This window comes from Manacus candei, unplaced genomic scaffold (assembly GCF_025592945.1).
Source record: "Manacus candei isolate 608988 ecotype Guabito, Panama unplaced genomic scaffold, ASM2559294v1 h1tg000011l, whole genome shotgun sequence".
Taxonomy (NCBI): Eukaryota; Metazoa; Chordata; class Aves; order Passeriformes; family Pipridae; genus Manacus; species Manacus candei.
In genome coordinates, this window is record NW_026138059.1 from 13,277,081 (window position 1) to 13,291,535 (window position 14,455).

Consider the following 14,455-nt stretch of genomic DNA (forward strand, 5'->3'; position numbering starts at 1 on the left):
GGGACTGTTCACAGATTTTGATCTTTTATGTAAAAGATGTGAGCAGGTGCAATTACTAGGTTCAACCTTTTAAATGTCTCGAAGATGGGATATTCATCTCCATGGACCAATGATCTTCTCTGGGTTAAAATTATTATTTGACTTCTCTGAATATTGCTACTTGTTACTTTTCTTATATATTTCTTCCCTTTACTTTCCTAAATATGTAGATATTTATTATTCGTAAAATTAATAACTATTATGTAGAACATATAAATCATTTCACTCTAGATCCACATTCTCGGCAGCCGGGGGTCCCGGCCGCGTGGCACAAGAAGCTCCCGGCAGCCTGCTTTATGCTGATGACACCACCCTTGTTGCCCACACAGAAGTAGCTCTGCAGCATTTAACATCCTGCTTTGCAGACGCTGCTGAGCTCTTTGGGCTGGAAGTCAGCTTGAAGAAGACAGAAGTTCTCCATCAACCTGCACCTCAGGAAGTCTTCCATCATCCCCACATCACCATTGGCGAATCAGAGCTCAAATCAGTCCAGCAGTTTAATTACCTAGGCAGCCTCATCTCCTCAGATGGTAAGATTGATGGGGAGATAGACAACAGGTTAGCAAAGGGATACAGTGCTTTTGGAAAACTCTATAAAAGAGTATGGCATAATAAACACTTGAAGAAAAGCACCAAGATCAGTGTTTACAAAGCCATAGTGTTGTGTACTCTCTTATACGGTTCCAAATCATGGGTCATCTACCACCACCACCTGCGTCTCCTAGAACGCTTCCATCAACGCTGCCTCCAAACAATCCTAAACATCCACTGGTCAGATTATGTGACCAATACATCTGTTCTAGAACAAGCAGCAGGCACAAGTACTGAGGCCATGTTGCTGAGAACACAGCTGCGATGGGCAGGGCACGTCTCAAGGATGAAGGACCACGGCCTCCCTAAGATCTTGCTTTATGGTGAACTTGCCACTGGCTGCTGCAAGAGAGGAGCCCCGAAGAAAAGATACAAGGACTCCCTGAAACAACATCTCAGCCTTGGCCATATTGATCATCTTAACTGGTCTCCTCTGGCCTCAAATCGGTAGACCTGGAGACACACCATCTACAATGCTGCCATTTCCTTTGAGAAAGCACACAAGATCACCCTCAAGGAGAAAAGACAACGCAGAAGGAATCGTATCCTGCTGAATACACCATCTAAGGAGTCTTTCTGCTGTGCCTTTTGTAATCGGATATGTCTATCTCATATTGGCCTCATAAGCCACCAGTGTGCCTGTAACAAACGTGGATAGAGCCTTCCTAAATCTTTGTTCATGAAGCCTAGCCATGACTGACAGATCCACATTCTGTAGAAGCAGTTAAGACAGTCTACTTTTTAGGCTATAGCATCTCTCCAGAAGAGTTTCATTTCCTGGCACAGAAATCTGACTAAAGATGCTAAATGTAAATCCACAAACCACAGTCAGTATCTCTTTCTAAGGCTACTTGCAGAAATGGTGTGTGGAGATTTGTCAGATTTGTTGGTACTGATTCCTTCTTCTGTGCAATTAAACTACATCAGTGCTAGTTTTGACTCATTTCTCTTAAGATCCCGACATAACTATTATATACTCAAGAGAAACAAAAACCAGTATGAAGTCCTTTTTTATTGTTCCCCTTTTTCAGACCTGACCTTGCAGTCAGAGGTGGTTCTGCTTGGTATCTGCTTGCAAAGAATGCTCTGTGAGGTGTTTAACAGTAGCAAAGCTAAGTAGGCTCTGGGGAAAATTCTTATGCAGTGTTTCGAGATTGCTGCTTTCATCCATCCATTTCAGCTGGGTGATAATACAGTTTCACTCAAATATCAATAAAATAGCAGTACATACTTTCACTCACGTCATGAATGCTTTCTAAAACTAATTTTAAAGGTTTTCATTGTCAGTTTAACTATGCAGATTCATTTAAAGACAGTTTTTCGGGAGAGTGGGGGTCTGATTGAAAGGTGAAAAGAACTTCACAAAAAGATGCTATGTGATTAACCAGACAGTCTGGCAACTAGAGTCTTGCACTTAAAAGTTTTAAGAGGGCATTGTTTTGAACAAAACTAGACTGTATAAATTTTTGTAAATAATTAAATGGCAAAACTTCTCTAGTACCAATCAAAATATGTTCTGGAAGCTTTATAAAAACAACAGAACATTATACAAATTTTTATTTAATACTTTTTTCCAGTGGCTACAACTTAAACATTGCAATGTTTTGCTAACTTTTGATGATGTGAAAGTGAAGTTAGAAAACATTAGTTTGTTTCCTTTGCCCAAACAAAAAAGTGTCTGAGATAAATAGCACAAATAAATGAAAAACTATTATTTTATTGAATCATGAATTATTATGAAGTATTTTTCTAATGTTTATTTAAATCTTAAAAGAAATTTTATGTTAAAAATACAAGTCCAAAAGAAATGCCATTTCCTAGTTATTTGAATGTACAAACATTTCCATGTGATTACTGTGTTAATCTTCAAACAGACTGTATTGCTGGAAATCTGGTGTAAGTGTAATCTGTTAAATTCACTATTTTGCCTCTTAAATTAAAGATAGCTATATAAATTGCAGTTAGGTTTTTGTCATAGAAAAAGAGTCTAAAAAATCTACTGCCTCTTTAAAAATATTTTAGATGTTTGCTGAATGTAATTCCTGGACAAAGTCTAAACTGGAACTTTTATGTGTAATTTAGTTCTTACTCATTTGCTGTGGTGTATGCTACAGTGAACACTACAATTCTAACTCATTCAGTACAGTGAAAGCATATCAATAGGCATTTGGAGATCACTATGTGATGGTAAATATTAAAAAAGCCATGGAAAAATACCTTTATGAAATAAGACTAGGTGTAAGTGTTAACATTATTTACTTTCATGGTTATTTCTATTTGTCATTTTTAGTTTCTTTAACATAAATCAAGCTGTAGATTCTGTATTTCTCTGCTTTGCTTAATGTGTTATGCATTTGTTTTCTTCAAAACCTCATGCAAGTTGAGTTTCCTGTATTTTGTTTTAGCTGAAGTCAAAATCAGGGAATTACTTTGTTCAGATGCTTGTATATAACAATTTTAAATTACAAGTACTCATAATTTCTTTGTCTACACTCTTTATATAGGCATGCTTATTGTACTCTTAACATGGAAGACTTCTAATCAAATTTGTCTAAAATTGTATTGTCAACAAACAAAAGCCATGAAGACAGAGCAGTTTATAATGACAGATGCAGACGTGTTGGGGGAAGATAAGTAAGATTGTCAGGAATCTTTAATGGCTTCAGGAAGAAGCTTTCCGGATTTAAAACAACACTACCACCCCAAAACCAGGACTTTTGGTGTGTTCAAAGGCAGTGCATAAAAATAAATTTATAGAGTTGACTCTTAGTTTTGAGAGACAGCAACACTTCAATGAGGATAGTTTCAGATTCTTCTCCTACAGAGTTGTTAAGGATAAACACTGTCAATTAATGTCTGTGAATGTCATCAGGAGTCTTCCCTGCTCTAGAAATTTAAGTTGATGATACTGGATTTATGAATAAAATAAACCCTTTATGTATTGTGATGCATTTTTTAATTATTCCATGAAATTAGATACATAGTTCTTTGTTGCTTTGCATAGGGAAGACAAAGTGAAATAACTAAAATTAATCATAAAGCCAAAAATGTATTCAAACAAGTTATTTACAATGGTGATAAACTTGGTATGAGGTTGAGCGCTCATTGCTTATTGTCACAAAAAAGTTTACATTTACCACAGTGCCTGCTGCATGTCACAAATGTAAATATTTTGTACTTTAAAAATATGACTCATTATTAATAACCAGTTAACTGCCATTTTTATTCAAATAAAAAATTTGTTTCCTAGTTTTAGAAGGATATGAGAGGCTATGGATGTCTTTTAAAGCATCTAACAGTATGATATCACTAGAAATGCAACTCAAATTTTACAGTAAAAAAATCCTTAATATACTGTTTTCTGAGTGAATAGAAGAAACTCTTTAACCACATTAAAAAACCAGTTAAATATCATGAGGGATAATTAAAACTGTATTTTCACAAAGACAATAGTATGGACTTAACTGGAATTCCTTCAGTTTTGTTTTTAAACATTCATCTTGGCTTGTATTTCTATAGCTTTTGGATTTGGGTGAAGGTACATGTGTCAACATTGCACTGATGAGATTTTTTGAGAGGAGGGAAAATTTTTGCGAAGAGTCTAAGCTTGTGCTGTGAAACAATTGGTGTCACTGAATTTCTGCTCACTCAACAAATTACATATTGGTTGTTTTTTAGAACCTTTTTTGAGAAATAGTGGCTTAAGTAGATGGAGAGTTTTGATTTTTTTGTTTGCACAGAATTAAGAAAAAAACCCACTTCACTGTTTTTTTGGGGTTTTTTTCTATAAGATTGGTAGATATTGTGATTTTTGTTTCAGAGACTATTTATGAGGTCTTACATAAAGTCAGAACGTATTTTTTATTATTACTTTTAGGCAAGTAGGAAATTGCTCAAGATCTATACATGGTGAACAGTAGATAGGGATAAGTATTGAGAATAAAATCCTGGAATCCCAGGTTACTTGAAGTACATCTATATCATCTCCATCCTTTTATTTAAAAGTCTATGCATTCTTGGATTTCATGGTGGAAGGGAGGCTTTAGTGCGAGAAATAGATGTAGCTCTTTCTGGCTCAGAGCATGAGGGGAACAATACATAAACACTGTGGAAGAAGTGAGAGCTTGGAGTCCATGCTTGAAGTGTACCTACCTCATTGCTGAACATAGGTATATATTCTGTTCTTTTCCAGTTTTGGGGTGCAGTGTTACATTTAGCACTGAGGTCATAACCATCATGCCAGAAAACCAGCCAATCCACTGGGCTGCAGCTGGTTTGACAGAGAATCAGTGTAAAACTGAAACTGTTTTCCCTCTTGGCATCAGAAACTACCAGGAGGAAAAGGAACTGCTGCTTAGATCCTCTTTTCTTTTTTTTTTTTTTAATTTAACTCTTGGAAAAATGAATGCCCAACATAAACCTACTGGTGTCTGGCATGACGCTATAGGTTGGAAATCCTTTAGTTGATACAACTGCTTTCTAAATTATAGTCTCACAGATCTTGAAAATTGTTGAAAATCAACCTGAACAAAAGACTTCCTAAACTCCATTTTATCAGCGTTTGACGTGTCTTCATTGAGATTTTTTTAATATTTTAAAACAAATATCACCATGCTTTTCTACATTGAAATTAAACATTTTATATATTAATGGTGTGATCTTTGTAGAATTGAATTATGATCTTACAAACAAATCTGTGTGAAACAGAAATATAAATATGCAATCAGCTAAATAGGAAAAAAATTTTGCAACACATTACACACTCACTATACAAAAATCCTTTTTTTCAAAGATTTGTGTGCAAGTGTGATTAATTAATAATTCTTCAAGATGCTAAAAAATTCTTTTTTTTAATTATTATTCTACCCTTCCTAATATTGCTGTCGCACTTCAAAGCCTGAAATAAGTATTGTTCAGTTGTTTACCATATTGTCTGGAGTGCTGTATAGCTTTAACTCAGGTTGTTTACTGTCATCAACAAGTGGGTTACAATCTTGTCAGAGAATTATTTAGTGAAGTTTACAATCTTGTATCTTAACACAAAGTTAACATAAATCCTGACTTGACTCTTTTTGGCTGAAAACATGTTCAGGATTATATTCACCTCAGATTCCACTCATTGCTGCATAGCTGGCATCTCCAAAAGGCTTCAACTATCCAAATTAACATCACACTGTTACTTATTGTGCAAACCCACCATGTAACAGTTGGGGGGATTCAAAATTGTTCTTTCCCTCTAAAAATGGTTCCATCCCTACAGCCTGCACAATGGAAATTTGTCCGTGCCTCAGTTGCTTCTGCCCAATGACCTGTTGTGAACAGAGTTAATAAGCCAGTGATGTCTGCAATGAAGTAGCTGAAGCAAACATCATTTCTAATGAACTTTCCATGGTGAGTGGCAACCACTATTACCAAAAATCAAATGAGTGGCTGATGAGGTCTTAAATATCAAACCATTAATTTTGCTGAAGCTACTCTACTGTTGCCCACTACCCTTGGGCTTGTTTTTTATCTTGCAGTTACGGCACAGCTTCTCATCTGAAGCTTTATGAAGTGCTTTTAGTTGGTCATAAGTCAGCTGTCCAAAGAGATTGTTCGCTTCATTGGATCATAGTGAAAGCATAAACCCTTTTTAATGTCTGAACAGATGAAACACATTCACTCCCACGTGATACTTAATTTTTTGTTGAAATTATTTACAGAAGGTTACAAACTAATTTTGTTAACCATGGTGAAGCTGGGATTTGGGGAGAGAAGTTCATGTTGCTTAAAATTTCAGCGGAAACTGTGTGACTTTCTCACAGATTATTTGGGAAGGTGAGTATACATTGGGCATTATTTGGTACTAATGACAGAATTAATTTGTGCCTTAGTGTTGTCTTTAAAATGTTTCTTCTTGCCTATATGAGTTTTCTCTGTAACATAGTGTTGCCCTATGATAGCCCTTGTTCCTCTTTCTCCTGTCTTGTGACTTTTTGGGGTGAGCGAGTGCCCTTCCTTCACCCAGTCTTTCATCTTCTGTTAGAATCTGAACTATAAAGTAACTTTCTCCCACTCTTTGCATCCCACTTCTTGAAATTCACTTCTGTCACATTGTCTCTGTCTCTTTCTTATATTAGAAAAAGGTTCTTTACCCAGAGGGTGGTTGGGCACTGGAACAGGCTCTCCAGGGAAGTGGTCACAGCACCAAGCCTGACAGAGTTCAAGAAGCATTTGGACAATGCTTTCAGACACACAGTGAGATTCTTGGGGCTATCCTGTGCAGGGCTAGGAGCTGGACTTGATGGTCCTTGTGGGTGCCTTCCAACTGAGGATATTCTATGATTCAGTGATTCCTCAGGTTTCTCATAATAAGGTCTAGAGATGAAATTTTCCTAGTGAAAGACAGTTGAGAACTGGACTGCTGCTTTTCCTGAGCAGCGGACCAGGAAGCCAACCCCTAATTGGTACCTGTTGGAAAGACTTAAGCTTCCCATCAGAATGGGAATCACTGCTGCCTGTGCTTATAGAAATGATAATAAAACTTTTCATGTCATGTTGATTGACTTGGAAATTTTTTTGTTGCAGCCAAAGGACTGGAAAGAAGCATCTGCTCTCCCCTTAACCTTTGGCTATTCTAATAGAAAAAGTCAGTCTCCAGTTTTGCTAACGATCGCAGGCAGGTAAACATGTCCCTTAAACTTGCAGAATGCTGTGAAAGCTATCTCTTGCTACAGAGATTTTGTATCCCCTATGGTTGACTTTTTTCTCTTAAATATAGTTGTTAGCTATGATTGGTTGTATGTGGAAAACTGAAAATGTCAGTAAGTTGTAAACTCTGACACTGCTAGTCTGAAAAGTCTGAAACCACTCATCATCTTTCATCTTGCAAACAGAAGTTCTAGGGGTTGCTGTGTCTGCAATTACAGGATTTCTCATGTTTTCTAGTATTTGGCAGTGAAGGAAAAATGGTGCCCAGGCACCTGTCACATCATCTTATTTTTCTGTCTTCTAGTAGCCTACTTTGTTTTTTCATCTTTCCCCATGGCAGGATTGAATTTAGTTAGAATGGGTGCATTTTTTCATATCTTTCTAAGACCAAAGCAGAGGTGCTATAGTTGGTTAGGAAATTACAGTTGAAATTGACTTTTGCAGCCAGAGGAAACTGGAAAAATGTCAGTATCAAAGGACTGATAAGAGGAGAAAGGCTAGCCAGAAAGTAAATTACAGCTTTGAATAATTGCTGTTTAAAAAATACTGAATAATAATCATTCATTACAATTACCAATTATTTTCAGCTATGAGCCACAATTACTTGAATAAATTAATGTATTACAATTTATAGATTGTTTATAAAAGCAGACTTAAGGTTTTGGATCCAAGTTACAACCTTCCTAGATAAAAGCAAAGTGAAATTAACCTGATTGTTGAATATTCCTATGCTAAACATGGCTCTGTCTTTTGGCTCATGTACTAGTAGGACTGAAGGTTGTTACTTCTGAAATACTGCTGTAAAGATCAAAAGTCAGTATAAGAGTTCTAAACCAATTTCAAAACCATCTGATGGACTTAAAATAGCCAGAGAAGAAGGGATTTGAAGTATACAAACAAGATAGGATAATAATCCTGTACTCTCCCTTACACTGTATTTGCACACACATGCACTGCTTTCCCCTGCCTCCCTCCTGGCCTCCAAAAAGGAGGTATATTGGCCAAATCATATAAGGCAAGTATCTTGTTGAGTCCTAAAGGAGAAGGTCTTTTTTTGCTCCATCAAAGCATATATCTGAGATAGAGAGTACTCTGAGGAATATTTCTTTCAGAACTTCAGTCAACTTTAAGGCACAAGAGGAGCATTTGGACTAATATACAATTCAAAAGTGCTATTTATTGGTTGAAATCCTTTCTTGAAAAATATCTGAGGCCTAGGTTCTTGACTCAAAGATAAAATGAGATCTAAAATACTTAAGCTGGAATTCAACCAGTCACAGATATAAAATTATTATTATCAAGTTAATTCTTTATGTGAATGTACTTTATTCTTGAAAACTGACCTGGAAAAACATTTTATGGTCTAATTTCCACTTGTCACTTATGAAACAAAACCCATGACGTGCTTAAGGAAGGAAAATTTGAGCTCACCTTCTTGAAAAGCAGGTTGTACAAAACGGGACTTTTTTCTCCTTGTCCTTCAGCTCCAAGAAACACCTACTCAAACTTAGAAGGAAGAAAAAAATACGTTTTGGACACCTTCTATCTGGGATTGGTAAATTAGCATACAGGAAGTATCACGTTATTTTTTAAGTACTGGGGAGATTTACAAATACTATTTCCTCTCAGCTACTGAAATGCATGTTTTATATTTCAGATGACTTAGAAAAATCTTTCTTTCTTGGCAGACTGTGAAGAAGTACTTAATGCAACTGTGCTTCTAGAAAATATATAAAGGAAAGCTAAACTATATAGTTTATGTAAAAGCTTATATTCCAGACCTCAAAAATAATTCAGAAAGAAGTATGTTCTGAGTCAGAGTACAGATAATGCCACTCTTCAGGATTCAGAGATTAATGATAAATAAAAGGACCAGTTAACTTAATACCACCTTTTCCAGTGTTTTATTAATAATAATCCTGCTACAAACATGCATTAGAACTCACAGTGATGCTCAGCAGATGTCTTTTTGCTGGTCAGAAAAGAAAGTGCTAACTCAATTTTTTTTGGTTGTTTTTCTTTGGGTTGGGTTGGGTTTTTTTGCAATAAAAGCAACATAAAAAATAAAACAGACACAAAGAGCACAGAAGAAAAATTGCATAGCGAGGGGGGAAGCAATTAACTTGAAAAATGTAGAGCTGAAAATTAGAACATAGTTTGGCTAAGTTTTCCACTTGGTAACTGTAATTAAAGAGAACTGCTTGTCTTATTGAAGCAATAAAACAAAATATTGTCTGCTTAGCAAGTGACCTCTAACTTGGAAAAATATGCAGTTCTGAATGCAAATGAAATAACAGTTTGGAAGAAATTAAATTTATTACAATTTCTATGTTTTGTGTGCGTTCTTCTGCATTCTGAAGTCTTTGAATAACTTTTAAGTGCACTGACAGGACATTTTTTCAGAATACTCCCTGTATCATCATGTGTGCCATGTACTGTAGCCTAAAAGCCACAATTCAAAAGCTGACTTTGCAGGGTAAGGTCAGGACAGGCTGCAGGTTTCCTCATTTGTGTGGATCCAGTATTTTCACTTACCTATAGACAAGGTATTAAGAAACTGTTAACAAACATTTCTGCTCTCAAGCTGAAGAAGCAGCTGTAGGATTTCAAGCTGCTCTGGTCCTGGTTTATATTAATGTTTTTTTTTTTTAACCCAAGTTTTGGCAAAAGTAGTAGTATGATTAGTGATACTTTCATAATGTATAAAAATTGCAGGGAAGGATATTCAACACATCAGGATCTAGCTTTAGAGTTAATGCTATGCAAGGAGCCACAAGAACCTAGTGGAGTTCCTTTTTTTGGATTTAACTCCAAACTTTGACTAAAAGAGCTTAATTTTGATAGCAGTGAGCCTTGGCTTTACATGCTGAAGGAGAACATCATGATCATGCTGAAACATACATATTTGACTTAGATGAGTTTTTCCACACAGAAAGATTGGACAGAGAAAAGCAAAACCTTGCTTTTAAGCCTTGGTTTTTGCCTTCCCAGGCTGTCACGTCCCAGAATCCTTTAATGTTCATGATTTTTTGCAGATCCCACAATATGTATTAAGACAGTATGAAATGCGTCCTCATAATTGTATAATCTGACCCCATGTCTGATTTCAATCATCTGACCTAACCTGTGCAGTAGAGTGTCTAATATTGCAGTCCTTTCACCACAAGAACCATTACTTAATTTCTTACTAGATGTCTTTTTTGAGTGTTTATTCTTAAATTCTGAGTTTATGTAACTTAATATTAATACTAATTATAGTCATGTTCTGATAGACATATCTAATATATATTGTTGCATTGTTGTTATTTTTGCACAAACTCTTTGTTTGTAAAACTCCAGTGTAGAATTGAGTTGGAACTTCCAAGAGCAATTGAATGTGACTTCTTGCTTGGAGCTAGAAAGTAATGCAGTAGAAAGTCTTTTGGCTAAGAACAGAACAAAATTTGATTACAGATAAGTTCACTTTATCCTCTCTTCAATGGTCAGGCTAGCAGTAGAGTAAGATATCAGCACTAAGTATTACTGGCAACAAGTTTGAATTCAGAAACTTACATTTCCAAAAATACTACATCGAATTTCTCTCAAATATTTCGATATAAAAGTTGCATCCTTTTGTCTTGAAGTTTTATTCCATTCTATTATTGATTGGTTTTACATTTTGACATTGTATACATTTTCAGTTCTGAAGTATTGTAGACCTTACATGTTTATCATGAATTTAAAAGATTATTGAATATGCTGCATTATGTTGCTTCTGAAGACTTAAATAGATGTGGTTTGTGGTTTTCAAATTTACCTACCCACAGAATGAAATTACCATGTGTATGTTGAAATGACTCCTTCTTATGTTATCTTTAATATCTGCCTTGTCAGTGGTATCTAAATTGTGTTCTGTTTATGCAAAGAATGTTCATATAATGAACAGTCATGGTGCACATTATTAGTCTACATCTGTAAGTCTAATAGTCTACACAGCTAATTCAACTCCATTCTTAAATGTGACAAATTGCTTGATTGCTCGATAGAGAACAGTTCTGTACTGATAAGAGAAGCCGGAGTTGCATCAGGGTATGTTCTCTCTTCTGTTCTTTGATTCATTAGTGGGTAAAATGAGTTATCCTCAAGTCTGTTTTTGGCCTGTACTAGCAATTCAAAATATTTTTGTGGTCTCAGGTCAGTACACTACTCGAAGGAAACTTTGAGAGCTTATTACTTGAGTTGTGGCAATATATTGGAGTGCAGAAGTAGGAATTATTTTTTCTTGTGGACCAATAGTTATCTGGAGAAATAATTTAAATTCATAAATTGATTTTGAAAATCAGGAGTTGTTTGAAATAATTTTATAAAATTCGGTCAATCTGCTTTTTTCTACAAAATTAAAATGATTATGTATTTGTGTATGTTTATGTAGCTACAAATAATTCTTAGCTAAGGTTTTCAAAACATCTTCTTACATGCATTTTTTGATGACTATGTTCTGTTTAATTATGTATTTCTCTGATGCTGCTAAAATTCATGTTCTGTGCTACCTTTGTGCATGTTGGAGGCCTTCATGGTCATTGCTGATGAACTCCCTCCTTTCCTGACTTCTATAATACTAATTCTTAAAAAGCTTCTTTATAGTCCATATGAGGCAAACACTCCTGCTTTGCACATAAGCTATGGCTGGTATTGCAGAAGAAGGCAGGGGTGCTTTTTAAGGTGTTTCAGAGTTGCTGGTTTGAGGATTGCTGTACTCTTTGAGTATCCCTTGTGTGTTACATTACGTGAACAACTTCTATTTACTAGAAAATATTGAAGAGTGAAGGAATGTTTACTTAACCTGAACATCAAATACTGAAGTTATGCCAAAAAAACCCCACTATACTGTAAAAATAAAGTCATAAAAATTATATTTTTTAATAAATATACTCTTGTTTCTGCAGCATCTGGGCTAATCTCTGCCTTTCTTTTGGAAGAAACTGGAATTTTAAATTACAGGTTTTATTTGTTGTAGGTGAGCTGCCTTTTCCTTTCCATCTGATCAGAAGGAGAGGGCAGAAGACAAATACTATCCTTTTTTCTGTGGCATCTCAGACTGGAAATCCTTCGCTTTTTGTTTTTGCTAATGAAAGCTTACACTGCTGTCTTCTGCTATATCAGATGCTTTGATACAAGACATAATGGAAATGGTTTCCTTCCTTCCTTGTCTTCAAAGTTTAATACTTCTATTATATGTGTTAATTAACTCAGACTCTTCTCCAGGTAATACTGTAATTATGAAGTGGTTTAGTCCTTTTAATGGAACAGTTTCTAATTGAATTTTTTTTCAAAGGGGAATTTTTTTCAGATTTTTGATGTTTTCTTGTCCTTTCACATCTCTAGCTAACAAGGATACTGGTTATGACTGGTGTCTTCTAATTATTAAACATTCTATTTATTCAGCACACAGTTTAAATTTGAATGTCGATAATCTTGTTATGTGTATGCAAAATTTTGGGGCTGTGCACTTTATTTCATTCTGTGTTCTGGCTAGAAATCCATACACACATGTATATGTCACTGCTATTTGCACTGTGTATGTTTCTGTTGCTATGGTGCAGACTGAATTAGTTCCACAGGTGAGCTCAGCAGGGCTTCAGAGCAATAGAACTGAAATTTTAAGCAAGTTTTGAATTTTTCTGAAGGAAATGTAAATAGTAGTTGTACGTAATAAATGGTTCAGCCCAAGACTTAGGTTTTCCCCCTACATTTTAATTATTTATATTTAAAAAATCATAATCTAAAACATAAGTTTAAAACGTTTTCTTTCATACAAATAGTTGCAGAGTAAATATCAGTTGTAGGCTTTTTAGCCCCTTAGTTTCAAAATATTTGAAGCAGCTGCCACTGCATATTTTGGGAGAGAGTTAATAATTTTCTGGCATGCTCTTATCATTCTCTTAAAGGTCTTACAGCATAAAGAACATCCAACAAAAACACAATTCCATATTTTATACTACACTTGCTTACAGTTTTTTAATTCTTTTTCAAAACTCAAGATATTTTTACTATCCATAAATCTATTTCAGGCTTGATGTACTTAAATCTTAATGGTTATATAGATATAAGTGCTCAGAAACAGTATTTAGTGGCTGTTCTTTCAGAAGTTTTATGTAAATGGTTGTCAATAGCTATTAACAAGTATATATGTCAGAAACATAAAATGTAAGTAATACTTTTCTGGTACTTAATGTGACTGGATGCTAGTAACACCAAGTTTATAAAATGGTCTTTGCAAGTCGTGCACTACAGTATCACTGTGGAGCAGGTGAAGATCACAGCTACAGTGCAGATAGTAGGGGAAAACAGAGGCTGTGGTCTGACTAAAAGAGGAGAACAAATCCTGGCAGAACTGGGGAAAATTTCATTTTTTATAAAGAGGTCATTTTCTTATTATTTCTTTTATGTTGCTTGTATATTGACTTTTCCCACTAGCCAATTATTTCATTAAATTAAAATATCTGGTGATAACAATTGCTTTTCCTCAAAACCTTTTTGTCAAGACTGTGCTTTTGGCTGACTACAGCTGTAGGCATACATCAACTTTTAAATGGGTGAAAGGAAAGGGACTGCTTCCAAAAGAACTAAAGAACAGAAAATAGTCCTCCAAAATACAACCCAGTGGTCAAAAGCCAATTTTACTACCCAGTAACTACAACCTCAAAAGTGGTTCATTAGAATTTACATTTTAAGATGCATGAGTTCAGTGGTTTCATGGCATCATGTTTTGAGATTATATTAAATGCTGCTCACTGATTCACAGACAGCAGCTACCTATTTTTCTGATTTACAAATCCAGTGAAATTTTGCTGTAAATTTTCATCCATCAGTTTTTGCAGTTGACTCAAGTATAAACTGGTGAGTTTTCTCTGCCATTTATAAGACATCTTAGATTCGAGTCTTGTACAACAGGAATTTTTCATCTCATTATAAGGAATTTTATGTAGACATGGGAAAGAACTAAGACAAGGTTCAGGTAGAGCATGGAAATACATCCCCTGAGCATGCACTCTGGGCAGGACCAGCCACTGTGGGTTGCAGCGTTGTGAAAACATTCACTTGTAGGCTATGTCAAGTTAAAACTCACAAAATGTAAAGGGAATAGTAAATATTC

General features: G+C 35.3%; 1 protein-coding gene across 11 annotated transcripts in view; it reads left to right on the plus strand.

The window, feature by feature from the left end:
- MCPH1 (microcephalin 1) overlaps window positions 1-14,455 on the plus strand; it is a 73,204-nt gene that overhangs the window by 22,413 nt on the left and 36,336 nt on the right. For 4 of the 11 annotated variants that reach the window (XR_007902865.1, XR_007902866.1, XM_051778101.1 and 1 more), the window contains exon 8: window positions 8,805-8,875. The exons of 1 other annotated variant lie outside the window; for it this stretch is intronic. Coding sequence is in view for 3 of the 10 variants with exons in the window: in XM_051778101.1 (XP_051634061.1) it covers window positions 8,805-8,875 (71 nt within the window). In the remaining 7 variants the exon portion in view is untranslated. Of the gene's footprint in view, window positions 1-270; window positions 1,041-3,134; window positions 3,865-8,804; window positions 8,876-9,008; window positions 9,202-14,455 lie in introns of those variants that run through there. 6 more of the 11 variants (XR_007902868.1, XM_051778103.1, XR_007902869.1 and 3 more) reach the window with 6 other exon arrangements.